The sequence below is a fragment of the Periplaneta americana genome, chromosome 5, assembly GCF_040183065.1.
Source record: "Periplaneta americana isolate PAMFEO1 chromosome 5, P.americana_PAMFEO1_priV1, whole genome shotgun sequence".
Taxonomy (NCBI): Eukaryota; Metazoa; Arthropoda; class Insecta; order Blattodea; family Blattidae; genus Periplaneta; species Periplaneta americana.
The window spans coordinates 50185687-50207265 of record NC_091121.1 but is presented as its reverse complement, the minus strand read 5'-3'; the positions used below and the strand labels follow the sequence as shown (position 1 = coordinate 50207265).

The 21579-nt window shown below is 36.4% G+C and overlaps 1 protein-coding gene across 4 annotated transcripts in view; it reads right to left on the bottom strand.

The window, feature by feature from the left end:
• LOC138699599 (cell adhesion molecule Dscam1-like) overlaps positions 1-21579 on the bottom strand; it is a 1432092-nt gene that overhangs the window by 673781 nt on the left and 736732 nt on the right. For all 4 annotated transcript variants that reach the window (XM_069825611.1, XM_069825614.1, XM_069825615.1 and 1 more), the window contains exon 3: positions 18973-19153. In XM_069825611.1, coding sequence (XP_069681712.1) covers positions 18973-19153 — 181 coding nt within the window. The remainder of the gene's footprint in view (positions 1-18972; positions 19154-21579) is intronic.

The window sequence follows — 21579 nt, the reverse complement described above, 5'->3', positions numbered from 1 at the left end:
TTCTTAACCAATGCTATAGAAAATCCTTTCAGTTTCCGGATCAGAATTTGATAGTGTCAGTACTAATTTTGCGAGTTTTCCTATTGGAAAATTTTAGTTCGCCATTGAAGTCTTTAGCTTAACTGACTAAAAATGACCTTACAATTTAAAAAAATGGTAAAAAATGTCCTCGAAATAAAAAAATGACCTGAAAGATTAAAACAGCGAAAAATTCTACATTTCTGTAATCAGCAGCTCGTATCGAGGATTTATATATTTACGCACGTTGTAAAGGATGTAAAGAAGAAAAGAGGGCATATCATCAAAATCCGCGCCCTGATCATAAGAATTAAATATAGGAGTGTGTTTTATGTCCAATAAGTTTCAGTATGATATTGATAGGTTGAATTGAAGGGTTCAGAGCCATAGTGGGCCAAGCGCCATTTATTAAAAACGGAGAAAACAGGAGTTAAAATTGAGTGATTACCATAATTTAACGAAACATTTAGCAAGTAAGATAAAGTATGCACATTAAAATTAAATGATATGTCAATCTTCATTCTCCGTTTTTATAAATGGCGCTTGGCCCGCTATGCTCTAAACCCTTCAATTACAATAATAATGCAATGATTTAAAATATAAGCTAATGAGGATGAATATTTGAAAGTTTATAAACAATAAAATACATCTGAGGAGCATGGAATCAAAATGTACTTAGTCCTAAAGAAATTACTTTTCAAAAGAGAGTAATAAGTTTACTTAATTAATCAATACCGGTAGTTTTGAACCAGATAGCGTATTTTTACGTATTTTAAAGCTCTTGTAGACAAGGAGGAAGTATTTTTAAAGCAAACTAACGACACAGTTTAACTGAATCATGGTCATAAAAAGAGAGTAAATCTGTACGAAAGTAAAATGTACTTAGCGTATTTTGATTCGACACTCCTCATTTACTGTATTAAAACCCGGAGCAATTTTTGTTTATACTGCCTCAGAGTATCTTTTCTTGCATCAAAAACGCCACAAGATCTGCAGGACACTAAAGAAAGATAGTTTTCTGTGTATAGTTTCGACAAATTTGGACACACATTTATTTGAATTAGAACTGCTGTTAATACCTACAAATCTATTCCAGGAAACAGGTCTACTTATGTGGGGGATGGCATTTCCCAGAATCCCCTGGAGAGCCAAATAAGTACACTGAGTGGTGCAGACATCCTATCAATTACACAAAGCAGGTCTACGTGTACTGAATAACATTTTTTATCCGAATTGCGGACCGCTTGTTGATTGTCGGCTAACAATTTCTCCGCAATAACAAAATTAGCAATCAATTACGGAGAACAGCAGCCATGTTACCGTGGATACCGGTGTTTATCCAGGACCGCTGAGAGTATCTCAGTAACATGTGGAATGCGGTAAAAACAAAACAGTACTACATTGCGGCCAGAAATGTGACCTGTAAGAATAAGTTGGTATCAACGAGAGAAAAAGAGAGAAAATAACGAAAGGTTATGGGATATTTATTTTTCTGTGTTATGGTAAAAATGTGTTTGGAAAAGATCTTTGATGTTTGTGTTTGTTACTGCGTGTCAATCTCTAGAAGTAAGTCTATACAGGGCTGAATTAACGACAATTGGATAAATTAAAAAAGAAAATGAAATGTAAACATAACACGAAAATCTCAAAACTAAACTCAAATGAAATCAAGTGAGGATAAAGGTAGCGGAAAGGCAGGTAAAACGTATTTTCAAGGTGATTTGGGACTGTGAAAAAGAAATGATGTGAGCTCCAAGCTCACAAGCCACTTGTCTCGCTCCGTGATTCCCAGTTCTATTGATGAAATCTAGAGAAATTTTGATATGAAGAAGGCTGAGAATGGATATAATCTAAAAGCCACTACATTGGAGGGAAAGAGATGTATTAAAGCACCAACTGAAACATGGTTTAACAGAAACAGGGCACAGTCACTTAAGATATTAGTCGGAACAGACACACTTTTCTGGTGTGCAATAATATTACAAGAACAATAAGTCTGTAACTGTTATAGAAGTTTACATACCGTGTGCTTATTTCAAAACTATCCAACTTGAACTGAAGAGTGTGACCCCAAAATCGCTCAGTCCAATTGGGCATTTTTATGATTTATAAATACATTTTTTAGACTTCTATCACATTTCTTTTCTTCCAAAACAGCGCCAATCTTTATCTAAAAGTTTGTGTTATTTCCCATGTCACTTTAAGGCCCGGTTTCTTCAACCTTCGTTAAATTATAACAGTGTGTTATTCCATTTTAACTGTAAACTTAACAGTTGAAGCATTTATTCAACCACTGTTAGTACTAACAGGCTGTTAAAACCTATGCCCAATTTCATGCAGTTAAATCATTTAACTCTCTGTTAACTAGAAGTATTCAATGTGGCTGGTGCGTTAGATGCTGAACTTATATATCTGGATTGTTTAGAAAATGATATCCATGAATACATAAACAGAGGGGATGATTTCTGTGATTTAACAGACTAGAATTTCATACAAAGGTATAGGCTATTTTCTGCCAAGCCTCACTTTTCGCTTTCAACTTAGATCCGTTTGTTTGTTTATTCTCATTAATTGGTTTATACTGCGAAATTATTTCCAGCAGAAGGTTTCTTTCGAACGAAGAGAAATTAGTCCCACGATTTCTTTTTGTTCCAGTGTTTTCTATTTCATAACAGCAATACCAATACGCCGCTCCACGCTACTGTGATACAGACGACGGAAAGAAGCAGAAATCAAACTTGAGAGAATAGAAAGAATTCTATCCTCTCTGAATCAAACAAGGGAAACAAGCGAGAATCGCAATTGTCAGAATTCAGAAAACAGAAGTGAGCCTATACTTGGTTATAGGTTATGGTTAAACTCTAGAATCTCTGGTCCTAACAGAGAGTTAACAAACAGAATGTTAAAATGTGAAATGTAAAGTTGAAGAAATGCAATATTTTTAACCGCAATTCATACTTTTAACTTACAATTAATTAACGCTCTGTTAGGTGCATTTTAACAAAGGTTGAAGAAACCGGGCCTAAAACTCGCTCAGTCCGTAGACCGGTGAATAAAAATAACTGGACCAGTACTTTCATAAAAATGGACTGAACGCGTTTTGGGATCACAGACTTGAAACAAGACCTGAATACTGACCTCGACTTCTCCCCCATTAATCCACTTTGTCTTTATTATAGGTTCTTTACTGTGTATGCAATTATGGTTGAAAATAGGACCTACGTTTTCCTCAATACACTTGACAACTCACTAACGGATATTTACGATGCAAAATGCCAGAAGAATTGTGTCGCCCGTTTAGTGCAAGGGATTAACAAGAAAAACGCGGAGCAACTATTACCATGCCTGACCGTGAAACGAGCGGGCCCTTGTTCAAGTCCTGACTGGGACAAATTATCTGGTTGAAATTTTTTTCCAGGGTTTTCCCTCAACCCATTAACAGCAAATGCTGAGTGACTTTCGGCGCTGGACTCTGGACTATTTCGCTGGCATTATCACCTTCATCTCATTCGGACGCTATATAACCCTAGCAGTTGATAAAGCGTCGTAAAATAACCAATTAAAAAAAATAAGAAAACTTACGCTTTGTGTCTTGGCCGAGCTTAGAGGAAACAACTAACCGGGAAAACTCAACGCGCTGCCCGTCAAAAAATACCCTCCTGCCCCGGTAAGAATGCCGATGACTTTGGTTTGACTCGCTCTGTGAATCACTAATTAAGGGATAGAAGATCACCGGGAGTGTCCAAGACACTGGCACAAGATCGTTGCACATCAACAAGTCCAATACGTGAAGTACAATCTTAGAAAAAAAGTTTTGTCGCACATATACTTTGTAAGTCCCAGAAAGGAGCAGTGCGCATGATCAGACATACAAAGAAACAAAACTAATTTTAATAATAATGAATATTAGAGGAGAAAAATTCGCTCCGGCGCCAGGGATCGAACCTGGGTCCTTGGTACTACGGACCATTGAGCTACGCCGAAGTCCAATCCACAGCACCGGATCGAACCCCTCTCCTCCAATGTTTTTTCCTTTGTGGCCTGACTCCAAGTTAGGCATGTATGTTGACATTTTATATTAAGTCAACTCCTCGGTGCCGCGCCGGAGCGAATTTTTTTCCTCTAATATTAATTGTTACCATAACAGATATATTCTGTAGGACAAAAAAAATAATAATCTTTAAGTAGATTCTTTTGCAACAGTGCATATAAGTGTACAGATTACTGTGCATATTACTGTGGAATCCCGGCCACCAGGTCACTCCACTGAGTGCGCTCCTTGTATAATGGCAGTTGACTTAATATAAAATGTCAAGATAATATGCCCAACTTGGAGTCAGGCCACAAAGGAAAAAACACTAGAGGAGGGGGGTTCGATCCGGTGCTGTGGATTGGACTTCGGCGTTTCTCAATGGTGAGAGCGCTTAGTACGTAGAACCAAGGACCCGGGTTCGATCCCCGGCGTCGGAGCGAATTTTTCTCCTCTAATATTAATTTTTACCATAACAGGTGTAATCTGTAGGACCAAAAAATAATAATCTTTACGTAGATAAAACTAATTTTATTACCTCAACTAGTCGTTCTTTTGTGAACCAGGTCGCTCGTCCTCTGATCATGCGCACTGCATTCTTTCTGGGACTTATAAAGTATCTGTGCGACAAAATTTTTTCTAAGACTGTACAGCTATTATCAGGCAGTAGGCCTACATCTTACTTGACGATATGTGTCAGAGGAAGAACAATTGTTTGTATATGTCTGAAGTTAGATTAGTGTAATATGAAGCTAGTCAGCCATGTATGCAATGGAGGAGGAAAGGAACTGGACAGCCTACTCATTATCTCCTGGCTTAGTTGCCTTATAAGTAGTGCCTTTTTGGTATCACTTGAGAGATTCAGACCTGTCTTCGAATAGTTGACTAAACTATCAGGATATTGTAATACAAATTACATTTCTCTAAGAGAGACTTCGAAAATCTTGCTTTCATTACAAATGCGCAAACCTTTATTTCTCTGACTGTACAAAACACACAGACACACATACTCATTCTCTGTATTTCCTATAATGAGAAAGTAAAACTCTGGAGTGTTTACTTCTCGACATGGAGTTAGGAGGGTCACATACCATCTCAAGGGACTTCAATCTGACCAGTATTTGTGTTCGAAGGGTCAGAACTTTAAAGTTGTGGGAGACAGATATGGGCGGAATACTGATCATTTCTATCAGTGATAACTTGGGAGACTCTCTCAAAGACTCTTTTCACGTGACCGGAGTGCTCTCGCCCCATGGGTGCGGTTACTCCGGGCGTCTGGTGGGCTCCACAAAGACGCTTCAACTTTAATCCTAGTAAAACTTTGAAACCGTCTGCCCATCACGTCCGGTAGTCCTCGATATTCCAGTCGCCATACGCCTACTTAAGGGGTAGACCGTTTCTCCCTATCTTTAGTCTCTACTCACAGCGAATCAAATTGAATTACTTTTGTAACATCCGCTGTGATCAAAGCTCCCATAGTAAGATTTATACATTTTATTAAACATAAAGTTTGGAATGTGTATTATATGACTTTCTTGTGTTAAATTCTATCGTACCTGGTTTACATGTTTCGACCTATTATGGGTCATCCTCAGAACTGGTCGTTGTTGGTCTTGGCGCCTCTTGTTTTGCTTCCTATGAGGGTGTGTTCGTGTGGTGTAATGTGGAGTCAAGGAGTGTGTGTGTTTTGAAATTGAGTTGTGCGTTGAGAATTTCATTAGGTGTGTTTTTGTGTGTCTGTATATTTCATATTGTTCTAGTGTGTTTAGTTTCTGGCTTTTTGGTTGAATTTGTAGAATTTCCATGTCTGTGTTGATGACTCTGTAGGTTAAATAAAGAGAAACTAAACACACTGGAACAATATTAAATATACAGACACTCAAAAACACACCCCAATGAAATTCTCAACACACAACTCAATTTCAGAACACACACACTCTTTGACTCCACATTACACCACACGAACACACCCTCACAGGAAGCAAAACAAGAGGCACCAAGACCAACAACGACCAGTTTTGAGGCTGACCCATAATAGGTCGAAACACGTAAACCAGGTACGATATCATTTAACACAAGAAAGTTATATAATACATATTCCGAAGTAATACAGTGTTAAAAGTTGTGTAATGAAGATGTATAAACATAAAGTGTTTGACAACAGTTATGCTGTTTGTGTCATTCTTTGTAGAATATGAAATTTATAACAACTTGTATAGCTTACCAATTTTCATAAGCATTATGTACTGCAAAACTATCTAATTGGTAAGTATTATTGAACTTAAGTAAACTACAATAACATATTTTATGGAAAGTACAAAGTGAACCAGCCAGGGCTAGACTCCTAACCGCACTCACGGCGGCTGATTCATACGTAACGACGCTACCATATGCGGAGGATTCGTTCAGCGCTTTTGCGGTTAGTATTGCGTAATGATGTTCTTACCGAATTCACAATGACGTCCTTGTGATATATGACAGACTGCACATCTCCTGAAGACATGTCCAGGAACTCGCTGCGGTTCGTTCTCCGAAATGGCTGGAATTTCGTGCCGGATATTTCGTTTTAGTTCCTCAAGTGAATGTGGGTCATTCGCGTAAACTTTAATTTTCAGTGCCCCATAAAAAAAATCGCAGGGATTTAAATGTGGCGATCGAGCTGGCCATAATCCACGACTTACGACCCTGTCATCAAACACTTCCTGAATAGCGGTCATTGACACATAAGCAGTGTGAGCTGTGGCATTATCCTGCAAGAAATTACTACAACTTTTCGTCCTCACTCAGTTCATTAAAAAATGGACGGAGTATGAAGTATGTATATCTCTGTGCGTTGACTGCTTCCTCAAAGGAAATGGGGTCAATCATCTTCGTCCGCTCATTGCACACTATATTCCTTTTTCTATGTCATGTAGCGGTTGTTTGTGAAAACAGTGTGGATTTTCACTGTCTCAGTAACGATTGTTTTGAGTGTTCACGTAATCAATGAGGTCGAACCATGCTTCGTCACTATAAAAAATTAAGGTGTGGTCAAGTAATTCATCATACACTGATTGTTGGGACACATGCAAAACCTAAGTCTGCATAATCAGGTTCCGTTAACCTCTGAACTACACGAATTTTGTAAGGTTTAATTTTTAATTGTTCCGTACCTCTTATCACTGAAGATTGTGAGACTCCTACCTGTTGAGCTACACGGCTTCGCAGGACTTCTCTCTAGTCGGTGGCCAATTTCATCTAACATCTCCTCAGTGAGAACACGCTTCACGTATGTTCGTTTTTCATCGAATACTGATCCAGTTGTACGAAATTTCTTCACTAAATTGTAAATCATTGCTTGAGAAGGCTCTGGCAAATCAGGGAATGACTGACGTAAGTTTGTTACAACTGTTGTCTAAGATTCGTATTTCACAAAGTTGTCGTAAATAAACACTCTTTGTTCAAGGCTATATTTCATAATGGACACACTATTGCACTCTTAATCTACGGTGTACAGCGGCACCCTCACTGTGTGATCATGTTTACGTAATTAAACATGAAACGTACGCGAGCAAGAGGTCTTTTCACTGCGATGGCGCAGCAGTTACTACGCACACGACTTTTCACTGGCGCCGGTCTAGCCCTGGCTGACTCACTCAGTATATATACTTTTAAACATATAAATTAATCTTACAATATATTTATTTTTTGGGGGAATTTTATAAAAGTCTTGTGTAACTGACATATCCTAGAACAAAACGCAAATCTGAATGGAATTCATATCATGTATTCTTGAAATTTCTTTCCTATCTAAACGTGTTTTAAGAAATGAATAAATACTGTTCCCATATATTTTGGGACATGGCGCGTCCTCAGATTTCAGATAGAGAAGACGGTCTCCAGATGTGAGGACAGCTGCGAATAAGCAGTAGTGGACAGCCGATAAGGGGTGATGCTCCAGCTTGGGGTTTGTGCGAAGGGCTAACAACCCATCACCGTAAAAGAGAGCTTGTTAATAAACATGATATAATATAATATTGTTTTATTTGATGTTCAGTCTAATTGACATATCACAATTTTAAAAAAATTAATGACATTTACATATGTAAATGATCATTGGTATTATGAAAATTAAGCAAACGTTTTCGCCCTTCGGGCATCATCAGGCATTTTTTATACAATATCTGTACATTTTATGTTTTGTTGTGGAATCTGTACAAACTAATTAAAACACAACCTATAATATAATGTTGAACCAACTATTTGAGATAAACTTGTGATTATTAACGGTCTAAAATATAAAATACAGGTATAAAATTTAATATATAAATAAAATTTTATGCCTGTATTTTATATTTTAGATCGTTTATCATCACAAGTTTATCTCAAATAGTTGGTTCAACATTATATTATAGGTTGTGTTTAATTGGTTTGTACATATTCCACAACAAGATATAAAATGTACAAGATATTGTATAAAAAAATGCCTGATGATGCCCGAAGGGCGAAAAGTTTGCTCAATTTTCATAATACCAATGATCATTTACATATGTAAATGTCATTAATTTTTTTAAATTGTCATACGTCAATTAGACTGAACATCAAATAAAGCAATATTATATTATATCATATTGTATTGACTATCTGAATATCTTTCAGCATGCTTTCTAAGGTATTGTTAATAAACCCCAACATAAGAAATCGATGACTGATGCATGTAGCCTATACAAATTCCCATGACATCTGCATTTGTAATGAAATATACGCAGACTGTGGCTGCGACATTTGTAACAGAATTAAATTGGCCGTATAATTATGTTTGAAAAATTATGACTGTTATTAAAAGAGAGCCTGAAGGCAAAACACACGAATAAAATAAAATCAGTGACATGAAAATTGTGTTTTAATCGATCGCCGGAGGTGCGCTCGCAAAATGCAAAATAAGGACAGTTAATTAAAACTAAATATTCACCATGTCGGCGGGCTTTTACCTGCTGAACATAAGTTAACCAGCATTAGCCGCAATTTTTGAGTCATATCAGAGTGGAGTTATGCGTGAATAATGGTCTCTGCCGAGCCAATGAGTTATTCATATTCAATAGCAATGCCACACATCAAAGTTGATAGAAATTGCGTGATAAAAATCGGTATTACGGCCCAAGTGTCGCTGGGAGATTTATACTTCATAACTCACTACCTGGATTATATGCCTTTCAGCGTCAAAATTGAACTTGGAAGAGAAATGGTCTACAATTTTGTATGGGGTTCACTATCCATGGTCAAGTAGGACTGTTATGATACAAAAAAAAAATCTTTAGCTGTAAATTTTCTATCAAAGTATAAATAAATTAAAAAAAAACTATATGTGCTACTTCACACATACAAAGTGTTAAGAAAAAAGTATCCAATATTTTAGGAGGTGATAGTATCCATCAAAACAAGAAAATAATGTCTAATAAACATGGGTCCTACAACACACTTTCTGAGATCTGAACACTTGTTCATAGGAGGTGCTCAATGTGACGTCCATTCATGGCAATACATTTCTCTGACCTACAATACAGCAGACTACCAGGTAATCATACCGTAGTTGACATTCCTGGGATGGAATACTGAAAACAAAAGTCTGGTCGTGGATATGAGCGGGATTCAGCAGAGGTGGTGTTGTGAATTTTCGTAATCAGCATGTGTGGGCTGATGAAAATCCTCATGCAGCTGAAGAAACAAGGCAACAGTCCCGATTCTCAATCAACTTATGGGCAGACGTTCTTGGTGATAGATTAATAGGGCCATACATACTACCACAGAGATTAACTGGGGATCGTTATCAGGACTTTCTTATTAACGTATTAAAACAAATTTCAAAGAGTGCGTGATTCCTTACGCCGAAGGGCAGAGGAATGCATAACCATGAACGGACATCACATTGAGCACCTTCTATGATCAAGTATTCAGATCTCAGAAAGTATGTGTTGTAGGACCCATGTTTATTAGATATTATTTCCTTGTTTTGATGCATACTAGCACCTTCTAAAATTTAGGATACTTTTTTTTAACATCCTGTATATGAAATATTTGGAGTTAAGTTATTTTTTATTTATAATAATGGATAAAATTAAAACAAACCCAGTGTATCATAATATATTTCTGTGTGGGCTACTGTGGTACATCTATAGGGCTATTCTAATACAGTGCTGTAAATCTGCCCATATTATACAAAGCAATGAAGTTGGGCTATTGTGATACATGCAGATCCTTAATATAGTACATCCTATAAATGTTTTGGTAATGACCTCCTTTTTCCCATAATATATTTACCGGTAAACAATTTACTGAAACTTACTGTCAACGCTAGAAAATTGTTGTATGGCCAAATAATTTTTTGTGTGTAAGGTAATAGCACAGTCTAGTATATATAGTCACGAAGCTTGAGTTGTGAGAGTACTAGGAACAATAGACTGTGCCGATACTATTTCCCATTGTCTGTAATGAGGCGGCCCACGCACCACACGAAATTCATTGATGGGCCTATTTCAGAAGAGCGGATAGCATGTCGATATACGAGACACAAAAACGCATTTACTTCAAAAAGATTCCATACTGGGAACAGAACTTTATCGTTTGACACTGTACTCAAGGTCATACCACAGTCTAGTATATACAGTGACGAAGCTTGAGTTGTGAGGGTTCTAGGAACAATAGACTGTGCCGAAACTATTTCCCATTGTCTGTAATGAGGCGATAGTAGCGATCCTAGTGGTTAGCAACTATCTATGGATGCATATTCCCTACGTATTGAGCTTCGTGACTGTATATACTAGACTGTGGTAATAGATTGAGAACATTATGATAGAGTTTGTATTGCTAAAATGAATTAAAATGCTTTTTAAATAATTATGGATATATTATATTAGGTAAATAAGTAAAAATAAGTCTATATGGGAATTTTTTTAACTCATGCTGTATTGTAGGTTCCAACATGTTATTAAAACATTTCTGAAGAGTTGAGAAATTATGAAATAATCCTCAAGACGTAATAAATTACTTCTGCTCTCTTAAATTGACTGAGCATATTGGGAATTAAATCAATGGCTTTCCCAAAACACTCTATGAAATGTTTCATATAATACAATTTTTATCTCGAGAAGGAAGCAAAAAACGAGCAAAATTGTATTAAACTTTTTTGTTTGAAATATCTAAAAAAATAACCCTTTGAAATTAATTACATTACTTACGGTTCACTCTGTATAATAAGGAAAAGGAAGTTTTTCCATTATATTCATATCATAACAAATAACAATAGGAGGGATTAATGGTTGGATATATTTTCTTGGCGGTGCCGTGAAAGCGAGAAGCACAGTATCGACATAGTACGATAGAAGGAGACAGACAACAAACAAACTAAAAACGTTAAACCGAGCCAACTGCCAAACTATTAAACTAACATACAGCAACTTCCACGGCTTCTAGGCCAGCGCAGCGGCAAGTTTCTCGTGTTCCTCGAGACAGAGGGAGAGGCAGCGAGACGAAAAAGAAGGCACAGGCAATACAAACTCGTCTTCAGGAGTAGTTTTCAGCTCGTCTAACCTGCTGCATACAAAATGCTTTTCATCTGCCGCATCACAGATTACTTATACTTTTAAGACGATGTTAAAAGGAGGATATTTAAACTTCTCACATATAATGTAGTAATAATAAATAGTACAATTTAAGGGGAGTCGTTAAGCCATATTTCACTAATGTTAAAACAGCAATATTAATAATTTCGAGGGAAAAATTGTTCCGGAGCCGGGTATCGAACCCGGGACCTTTGGTTTAACGTACCAACGCTCTACCACTGAGCTACTCGGGAACTCTAACCGACACCGATCCAATTTTTCCCTCTATATCCACAGACCTCAAAGTGGGCTGACAACCGTCAAGCAACCAACTTCGAGTGCACACTAACTCCGTGTGACTTAAATTGTGGCTTTCAGTTAACGAACAGTGACGTGTATCATGCAAATCAAGATTTCAGGTATAACTCCCTGTAAAGTTGATTTGAATAATTTGATTTGAGTAGCTCAGTGATAGAGCGTTGGTACGTTAAACCAAAGGTCCCGGGTTCGATACCCGGCTCCGGAACAATTTTTCCCTCGAAATTATTCAAATCAACTTTACAGGGAGTTATACCTGAAATCTTGATTTGCATAATACACGTCACTGTTCGTTAACAGAAAGCCACAATTTAAGTCACACGGAGTTAGTGTCCACTCGAAGTTGGTTGCTTGACGGGTGTCAGCCCACTTTGAGGTCTGTGAATATAGAGGGAAAAATTGGATCGGTGTCGGTTAGAGTTCCCGAGTAGCTCAGTGGTAGAGCGTTGGTACGTTAAACCAAAGGTCCCGGGTTCGATACCCGGCTCCGGAACAATTTTTCCCTCGAAATTATTCAAATCAACTTTACAGGGAGTTATACCTGAAATCTTGATTTGCAGCAATATTAATGACGCATTATCTCAGAACATAGTAGGAATATAAATGTGATATTTTTACAGAATGTTTATGCATTCCTTCTGAGTGCAATAATTAGATTTGATAATAAAATATGTAATAGAAAAAATATATGATTTTTTTATAAACCTCTAAAATTAAAAGAAATAGACATTTTATTTTATTTTAAATAAACTATTACAACAAACTCAATCAAAGAAATTATATAACGTTTAAAAAAGTGTCACCATTAAAGGGGATTATTTTAAAACGTGTTTCACGTTTATACACGGTGATTCATTATTACGTGTAAATACTTTGTGTGTGTAATATAGAGGTGAAACTAAGACTAAAACGTTCTATACAACTTTTTCTCAAAAACCTTTAATTCCAGAGTTAACGCCATTTTGCGTAGAACTTGCGCTCCCAAACAAAGAAAGGATAACACACCAAATGTAAATTAATTATCACTTTCGTATAGTGCATTTGGACTTCAATACAAAAACAACCAAAGCTACTAAACCCATATCCTCAACAGTCCACTTATGCACGTTTTGTGAACTAAAACCAAACACAGTAAAGAATGTAAAGCAATTTCTTCTATACTTTAAATATTTGCACAATTCTTACTGTAATGCATGTTCAAAGTGCTGTCCCTCAACTTGAAGACATACCTGTGCTCGCCGCCTTAGTGATCTCTGAATGTTACACAGCCCGTTCAACTCATTACGAACAATTCCACACGCATGTTTAATTCGCTGTTGTAGTACTTCTACGTTAGGTACAGCAGAGGCATACACTAAAACGATTAAATGACTTCAGGCGGCCCTAAAGGTAGAAGTCCAGAGGGTTCATGTCTGGTGATCTGGCTGGCCAAGGAGTTGGCCCTGCGCGGCCTATCCATTGATCTGGATACGCAGCATTGAGATACGCCCTTACGTTGCGGCAGTAATGCGCAGGAGCACCATCGTGCATAAACCATAAGTTCACTCGAGTTGGAAGAGGGATATCATGTAGCAGACCATGCAATTCGCGTTCTAAGAACGCGCGATAGATTTCCCTATTCAACCGCGGAGGTAGAAATCGAGGTTCCACACCAAATGTGTGGGAGAACAGTAATGCCTATGCAGTTACTACGACGTAGGTTCCATCCACTGGAACTATGGAATTAAAGGTTTTGAGAAAAAGTTGTATAGAACGTTTTAGTCTTAGTTTCACCTGTACAATACACACACAAAGTATTTACACGTAATAATGAATCACCTGTATTTAGACCGAAGTGAATTATCAGTATTTAAGTGCGAGACAGGCAACAAATTTTATTACGATTTTTGTTTAAAATACTATTCTGTACCATGGGCTCAAGTTTGTGAGCGTATTCTTTCACACTCTATATACCTTATGAATTTAACATATTCCATTAATTCCACCATATTCACTCCATTGCAACCTGTCAGTAACAGTTATTGTCCACCGTGACTATAATAATTTGCATGAGCATGAATAAATTTTAATCGTTTCTATAACAGATTTTTAAAGCTTTATAAAGTCTTAAAATTTCTCAATGCTCCTAAATAAAACTACAAGTGTTAGAATAAATACTTCTAAATGACAGTTTACGCCTTTATATTTTGGTGTTAGACCTATAGAATTATTTGTCCAGTACAGTCAAATGTTAGTACAACGAAATTCTGAAGGTAGCTAAATTTTCTTCATATCGAAATTTCGTTAAACTGAATAATTCTAACAATAAGAGAAATTAGAAGCATTTGAAATGTGGATATGGAGAAGGATGGAGCGTGTGAATAAGAAACGAAACTGTGTTGGAAAGAGTGGATGAAGAAAGAATGATGCTGAAACTAATCAGGAAGAGGAAAATGAATTGGCTGGGTCACTGGTTGAAAAGAAACTGCCGTTTGAAGGATGCATTGGAAGGAATAGTGAACGGGAGAAGAGTTCGGACCAAAAGAATATATCAAATGATAGACGATATTAATATATATGGATCATATGAGGAGACAAAGAGGAAGGCAGAAAATAGGAAAGACTGGAGAATGCTAGGTTTGCAGTGAATTTTGAAATTTTACATTTGTTCGGATAAAATTTCTGAACTTTTAAAGGACAACACTAAAATTCTTTCAATCATATTATCATAATACACTCATAATTTACTGAGGATATTGGGAGTAAAATCAATGGCTTTCTCAAAATACGCTATAAATTGTTACACAGAAAACAATTTTTATCTCGAAAAGGAAGCAAAACAAAGCAAAATTTTATTAAATTTTTCGTTTGAAATATCTTAAAGAATAACCCCCGGAAATTAATGATATTACTTACGTTTCACCCTCTATACACCTACAAAAAAATATATGGAAATCGGAAGAAAGGGAGAAAGGATATTATAAATGCGAAACTACTGGGTGTTCATTTCAAAGTGTGTCATGACGTCACTGTTGTGAGTCAGCGATTTGAAGCGAGTGTCAGCTTTTATGTCAGAGAAGTTGCCTATTAATCAAGGCGTTCAATCTGAGCTTGAGACCGGTGTACGGTATAACTTGAACGTCGTAGCAACAGATGGCGGTCTGTACGGTCTGTGTGCTACCATAACCTCTTTCGAACTGTTTTTTGCGCGGGCAAGTCGTACGCAGGGTATATGTTATCATCGGTTGCATGCGGCAACATTCCACAATACAAATCAAATCTCCGTGTCCATGTTGACCGTTGAAGTTAATGTCAACAAATACGTAAGAAATCGTCTTAACCCTCTCCCCATATCCCGACAGTAAGAAAAAACCCAGCTCAGTACATGTTTCCAAACAGTTCACATTCCTGCCACTACCGGCTTTACCGTACATATCAGTAAGTCGGCTACTCTTCAGAATGAACACCGTACTTGCTATGCAACTTCTCTGACACATACGTAGTACACCTCTGAGGAAGTATAGGAAGATTGAATTCTCTAGACTCATCGACTAGCCATATGGCGGCATACAGCGAGCCATGACACACTTTGAACTGAACACCCGGTAGTTGATTGCATTGGCGTCAGCAAACTGGTCTTATATACCGAGTTAATAACAAATTCGTCTTCTGTTTTTATTTCCATAGAAACCTGTGTTAAACTAAAAGTTTTAAATTTAATCTGAACCGATATTATGTTATTTTCATTTAATTTTTTCCTCTTTTTGATGCTGAGAAGTTATCTAAATTAATCAGATAAGAATTCAATAGCAACGCGGGAGAATGGAGCTAAGAATACACTTACCTGGGGCTTAATTAAAAGTTTCAATTACTCTGCTCCTTCTGTGAAATGAAGGAGATCAGATAAACGGGTACGTAACAAGATGCTGCGTCTTAAATACGATAGGGAGAAAAAGAAGCTAAAGGGTAGGAAAATTCAATTTGGAGTCGGTCAGTCCTCTTGGAGGGAGCCGCGTTCTCCGCCTTCCGTATCTGCAGCCCGCAGACCCCGTTCTATGCAAGAAATCCATAAATAACGGATATAATATTATTATGTGTGATTTATATCTGTTCTTTGTGCTTTTAATATGTCTTCACAGTCCAAAAGGGAGGGAAGACACTCACGTACAAGGTTGGCCCCCCTACTAGGGGTAGCCAAACCTTTTCTTACCATACTACAGCGCAGTAAAACTATCTGGTAAAAACTTATATTAATAAATAGACAGTGGATGCGGGATGCCTTATCGTTGAATGTAGGTGCACATTTACTATATGTTACATTTTTTCATTCAGACCATTGGCTCAAGAGATTTAAACGTAAACAGACGACGTCAACATGCTACTGTATCTCCGTATAGTCAGAAGGAAAAGAAAAATAACGTACTGTAGTAGTGTAACACATAAGTTGCAAGTTCAGTTCTCGTCATCATTGATGCAATTACCAGCGTTGCAGTAAACGACGATATATTCTCATAAGTTTTCGAAGCTGAATCGTCGTTGCCTATTGCTTAAACAGTTTTTGTATCGAGAGAATTTCTGAAGAAAAACTCTAAAATGGGGATCACTCAATTTCTTTAGAGGAGTATTTGCACTGAGCATCATGTTGCACGTGTCGTTTAGACCCACACAATTAAATGATGATGATTATGATGATGATGATGATTCCTCAGATTTAATTTCAACGCATTTCCTGTGTGATGTACTGTTGCAATGTTTCTCTATAGCCTGAGTTGTTCTGGTTTTTATTTCAATTTTACATACATTACACACGATATTGTCTTCGTTAATACATAAAATGTCACTCTCATACGCTTAATTGCATTTCGTATCTCTAAGCGAATTTAACGTTTTGACTTCGACATTATGAATGGATCAGCACTACACTATTCAACTCGTACTAAATACTTGAGCAGGATACCACAACTGCACACATTGCGTTGCAATGTGGACCGGGGTTCCTTCGTTATGTACGCTGCTGTACTCGCCAGGTACACGAAAGACGAACGGCGCGGTACGTGCCATATACTCCGACACGAAACAACTTCACTTTTCCTTAAGTTATCCCGTATCCACTGATTATTAATAAGAAATGTTATACTTTTTGAACTGTGATAAATTTAAACCACCAAATAAATCACTAACCGATCATTTGGCGTTTGAATGAATTTTTTCCGCAATTGTACTATTGTTCCTAGGGTATAACTACCCTATAGCACTTTATCTATTGATCTATGATCTACGGTCAACTTAGGAAACATTTTAGAAATATTGTAACGCATTATACAAGCGTCTAGAAAAAAGTTAATAAAGTTGTAAATAAACTGCATTGTGTAATAACCTGGATCATATATGTAAGCGGTAACTCCTCGCTACGTTAAAATCGGCAGCAATTTGAAGAGAACAACCGCCAGGATCGCCACCCGTCCGCCGTAAACGAACACGAGATGGCAGGACAGTTGCTAATGCAATTCAAATGGGAATTATGACGTGACTCCTTATGTAACAACTAGATGGCAGCGTAGTAAACGTGACAAAAGTTGTTAACCTCAAAGCCTATAAGCCCGACATATCTAATACATATATGATCTAGGGTAACAGGAAGGGAAGTCGCTGAACAACCCAGAAGGCTATGAACTCCGATATGATGTCACCAGTCGTTGGCATGCCTTCATCCGCATGTGTATGCACATTTCAAACTTTAATAAGTGTATTCATTCTCAATGACGGAATGTTAACAGAACTATTTTTATATGCGGAATTCCTTTATCTTCATTTATAACTTTATTGCAGTTAAAGATGATTAGTGTTAATTTGTATTCTGTGGTAAATGTCACGACATTGTAGTTTTTCTTAAGACGTAGGTAAAAGTCTCAAGGGTATTATCTCATAATAATAATAATAATTATTATTATTATTATTATTATTATTATTATTATTATTATTATCAGTCTATTATTATTATATTCTGGTCCTGGTTTTCTGTGACATGCTGAAATGATAGACAACAATGTCATAATTTCTCTTACATCTCCAAATAAATAACACATATTACCGATATGTATTTAATTCCTGTTACTTCAATAATTTATTGAATGCAGATGCCGCTAGATGTCTCTCTATTTCATGTAAGAAATTCTCCAATATGATCTGCATTCCCCCTAGAGAATACCAACACGTCAGGATTGCCGAAGATGTTTTCATTAAGTCTTATGCGTAACATACACTGACCTTCACCTCCATTCTCACTTGATTAAAACGTAAAATTTCGTGGATTCATGCAGTCGCTTTCCCACAAGTGACTGTTGCTCGCCAGGCGGCATCTGACAGCTACGGCACACCGCGTAAAGAAACACTACATCATTTATTTATAATATTCTTGGCGTACAATATCATTTCGAATGTAGTCTATCAGCAAGCGATCTTTCGTAACACTAAAAGCATTTGCTGTGCATAAGTACCACATTAAATTTATGAATATAGCATACGCAGAGCTTCCCTTCTATAACACTAACACATACATTGCAATCGGGATTGAAGGTGTGTAACAACTTTTATCTGCGAAGTGACAAATTACATAATTATAATCATTTTACAACTTTGTGCACAGTAGGCTACTGTCTTTCCCACGTTACTGCTTGGTGCAGAAAAATTAGCACGCATGCCACTTAAAGTATTTGCCTTGCATATTCTTCTTACTAGCATTGTGCTCTCTAATATATGACATACACAGAATCGTATGAAAAAAATATAGGCTACATAACATTCAGAATTGGCGACGCTGGTCTTTCTATTACCCTTGAATGCATTACTATTTGACTACAGCACTCTCTTATATGCGTTTTTGTTTGTTGAGGGAAATAGTACGCATGTCACTTAAAGTGCTCACCGTATGCAATAACACGTACGAGCTTCAAATGGCCACTCACACAGGCTATGAAATAAAGCAATGACTCTAGGAATACATAAATTATGCGGCAACGTATATAAAAAGAATGTACTGTAGGCACTTACCTTAGTCGAGGCAGGTGTGGGAGTTCCTTGTCCGAAGAGTCGACCCAGCGAATTTCCGGTGGAGGACTGCCATGCGCAGAGCAGCTTAGCATGGCTCCTGTAGAGTTGGAGAACTCTAGCCATGGAGGCGGCTCCTGCAGAAACACAGGACCCTGTATGTGCGGTGGCATAGCCCACGCCCCTGCAATAGAACAGAAATCCATGTTATAGTCTAATAGTTGGTGTGTGTGATTTCCACAGACTTCAGATATCTGTTATACGATACTTCATATTGTAACAAACACGTGGAAAGAAAAAGTAAACAAACAAACAATCAACAAATACCGGTATATGAAATGTTCAGTATTATTACTGTCAAATGACACTGCCGAAAGGTTTTGAGGGGAGACTATGAATTAATGACAGTAGTGCAAGCACTGTTTAGTAACCGAATATGGACAATTATAAGAAAGTAAATCAATATTTATAATGTTATACAGAAATTCTGTTTGCATGGTATCTCGAATGACGTAAGAGTAAACTTTGATGTCAAGACGTTACAATTTTTATCTCCTCGTAGGTCGATTATAGATATTTTACGTGAAAATGGAAAGAAATGTGATTAAAATAAGAAAGAAATGGAGGAAAATAAAAAAAAAACATAAAGAGGGGGAAAGAGTAAACCTATCATACCAAACCGTAATTAACAGTTTTTCTCACCTTGTAAGTCGAATATAGTACAAGAAGTTTCGCGTGAAATTGAAACGAATGTCAAGAAAATGAGGAAAAAGGAGGGAAATAAGAAAAATGAAAATGTCCTTTTCTGCTTTTCAACAGGCATTTTTTACGTTGTAGTCGCAGTCTACATTCTAGAACGTACTGCAGACTGCTTACACATTCAATTGCGTCATACACGAATTTTTCTTATGGTTGCATCAGCCTTAACTCCTGGTCATGTGTTAAGTGCTTCCTCCAACGCAACGCAACGCAACGCAACAGAACAGAACAAATACTGATGCCGCATTGCCCCAGCTAGCATATTGTTACTCACAAGTGAAGACTCAAAATTACCGAAAGTAAAGCAACCGGCAATCCTTTAAACCCGAGATCCTACGAATGGCGATGGCTCTTTACTGCAATGCTGAATAGGAGGTATGTTTGGGAATTTCAGTTCCTCCTAATATTTAAATGTACACATTGGCGTGATTTCGGAGACATTCAATAATAATAATAATAATAATAATAATAATAATAATAATAATAATAATAATAATAATAATAATAATAATAATAATAATAATAATAAATAATAATAATATGAGTAATTATTATTATTACTATCATTGTTATTAAAATTTTGGTCATTTTTGTAATTTTAATGTCATATTTTCAGAAATTTAAGATCATTTTGTTGATCATTATTCTGTGATTTTCTTTAGGGCATCAACTAATAATAATTGTAACATTAATAATAATTCATTCATTCATTCATTTATTCATTCATTTATTTACTAATATTTACTGTGCTGTACAACAGCCTGGGGCCAATAACAGTTCAGCACAAGATAAAAGTTAGCACAAGAATTACAGCGAACAAGGAATTACAAAAACAGTGCACAAAATAATTATTAAAGTAGTTAGAGACAAATACAGATAAACAATAATGACAAATGAATAGATAACTGCAAAATACATGATACAGAAAAGCTCAAAAACAACACAAACGAATGAAGTTGAAATGAATGTGATTTTGATGTGTATACTTAATATAAGAATAACCAAACAACAAACTATACATTAAACGGATCTGAATTAATACAATGTAAATTGTCAGCTTTCATGCATCTGACAACTGGAGAGAGAGAGAGAGAGAGAGAGAGAGAGAGAGAGAGAGAGAGAGAGAGATTTTTTGGCTTATAGGTATAACATTTTTTTTTTTTGAAAACTTAAACCATTCGTAGGGGCCCGAAGGTAGATATTGCTTATGAAGGATTCACAATAAACATCACCCTTTAAGTCCTTACAAAAGAATAAGTAGTCAAGTACAAGACGTCTGGCATAAAGGCTAGAAAGGCTAAAATATTTACAAGTACGCTCATAATTGAAAACAGATGAATTTGATAAAAACCTAAAAGCACATAGGGACAAAAATTTCCTTTGAATGATTTCGAATTTAACCGATGCAGTAGAATTGTAATGTGAACCCCATTCAATAATAATAATAATAATAATAATAATAATAATAATAATAATAATAATAATAATAATTTATTTATTATTAATATTTGTGTGGTGAACAACAGCCAGAGGCCAATTATAGTTCAGTACAATACACAAATAATAATAGTAATAATAATAATAATAACAATAATAATAATAATTTATTTATTTATTGATATTTATGTGCTGGACAACAGCCATTGGCCAATAAAAGTCCAGCACAGTGATACAGTTAATACATTAAAATGAAAAACTATGGTACAAATTAAATACTTGAGTTAACAAAATAAAGAACATAGATTACAATAATTAATTTACAAGAATTAATACTATAAAATATTAGGGAAAGGAGTTGATTCTTACTACCAATTTGTGTATAAGGATTATGCAAATAATATTAGCAAAGAC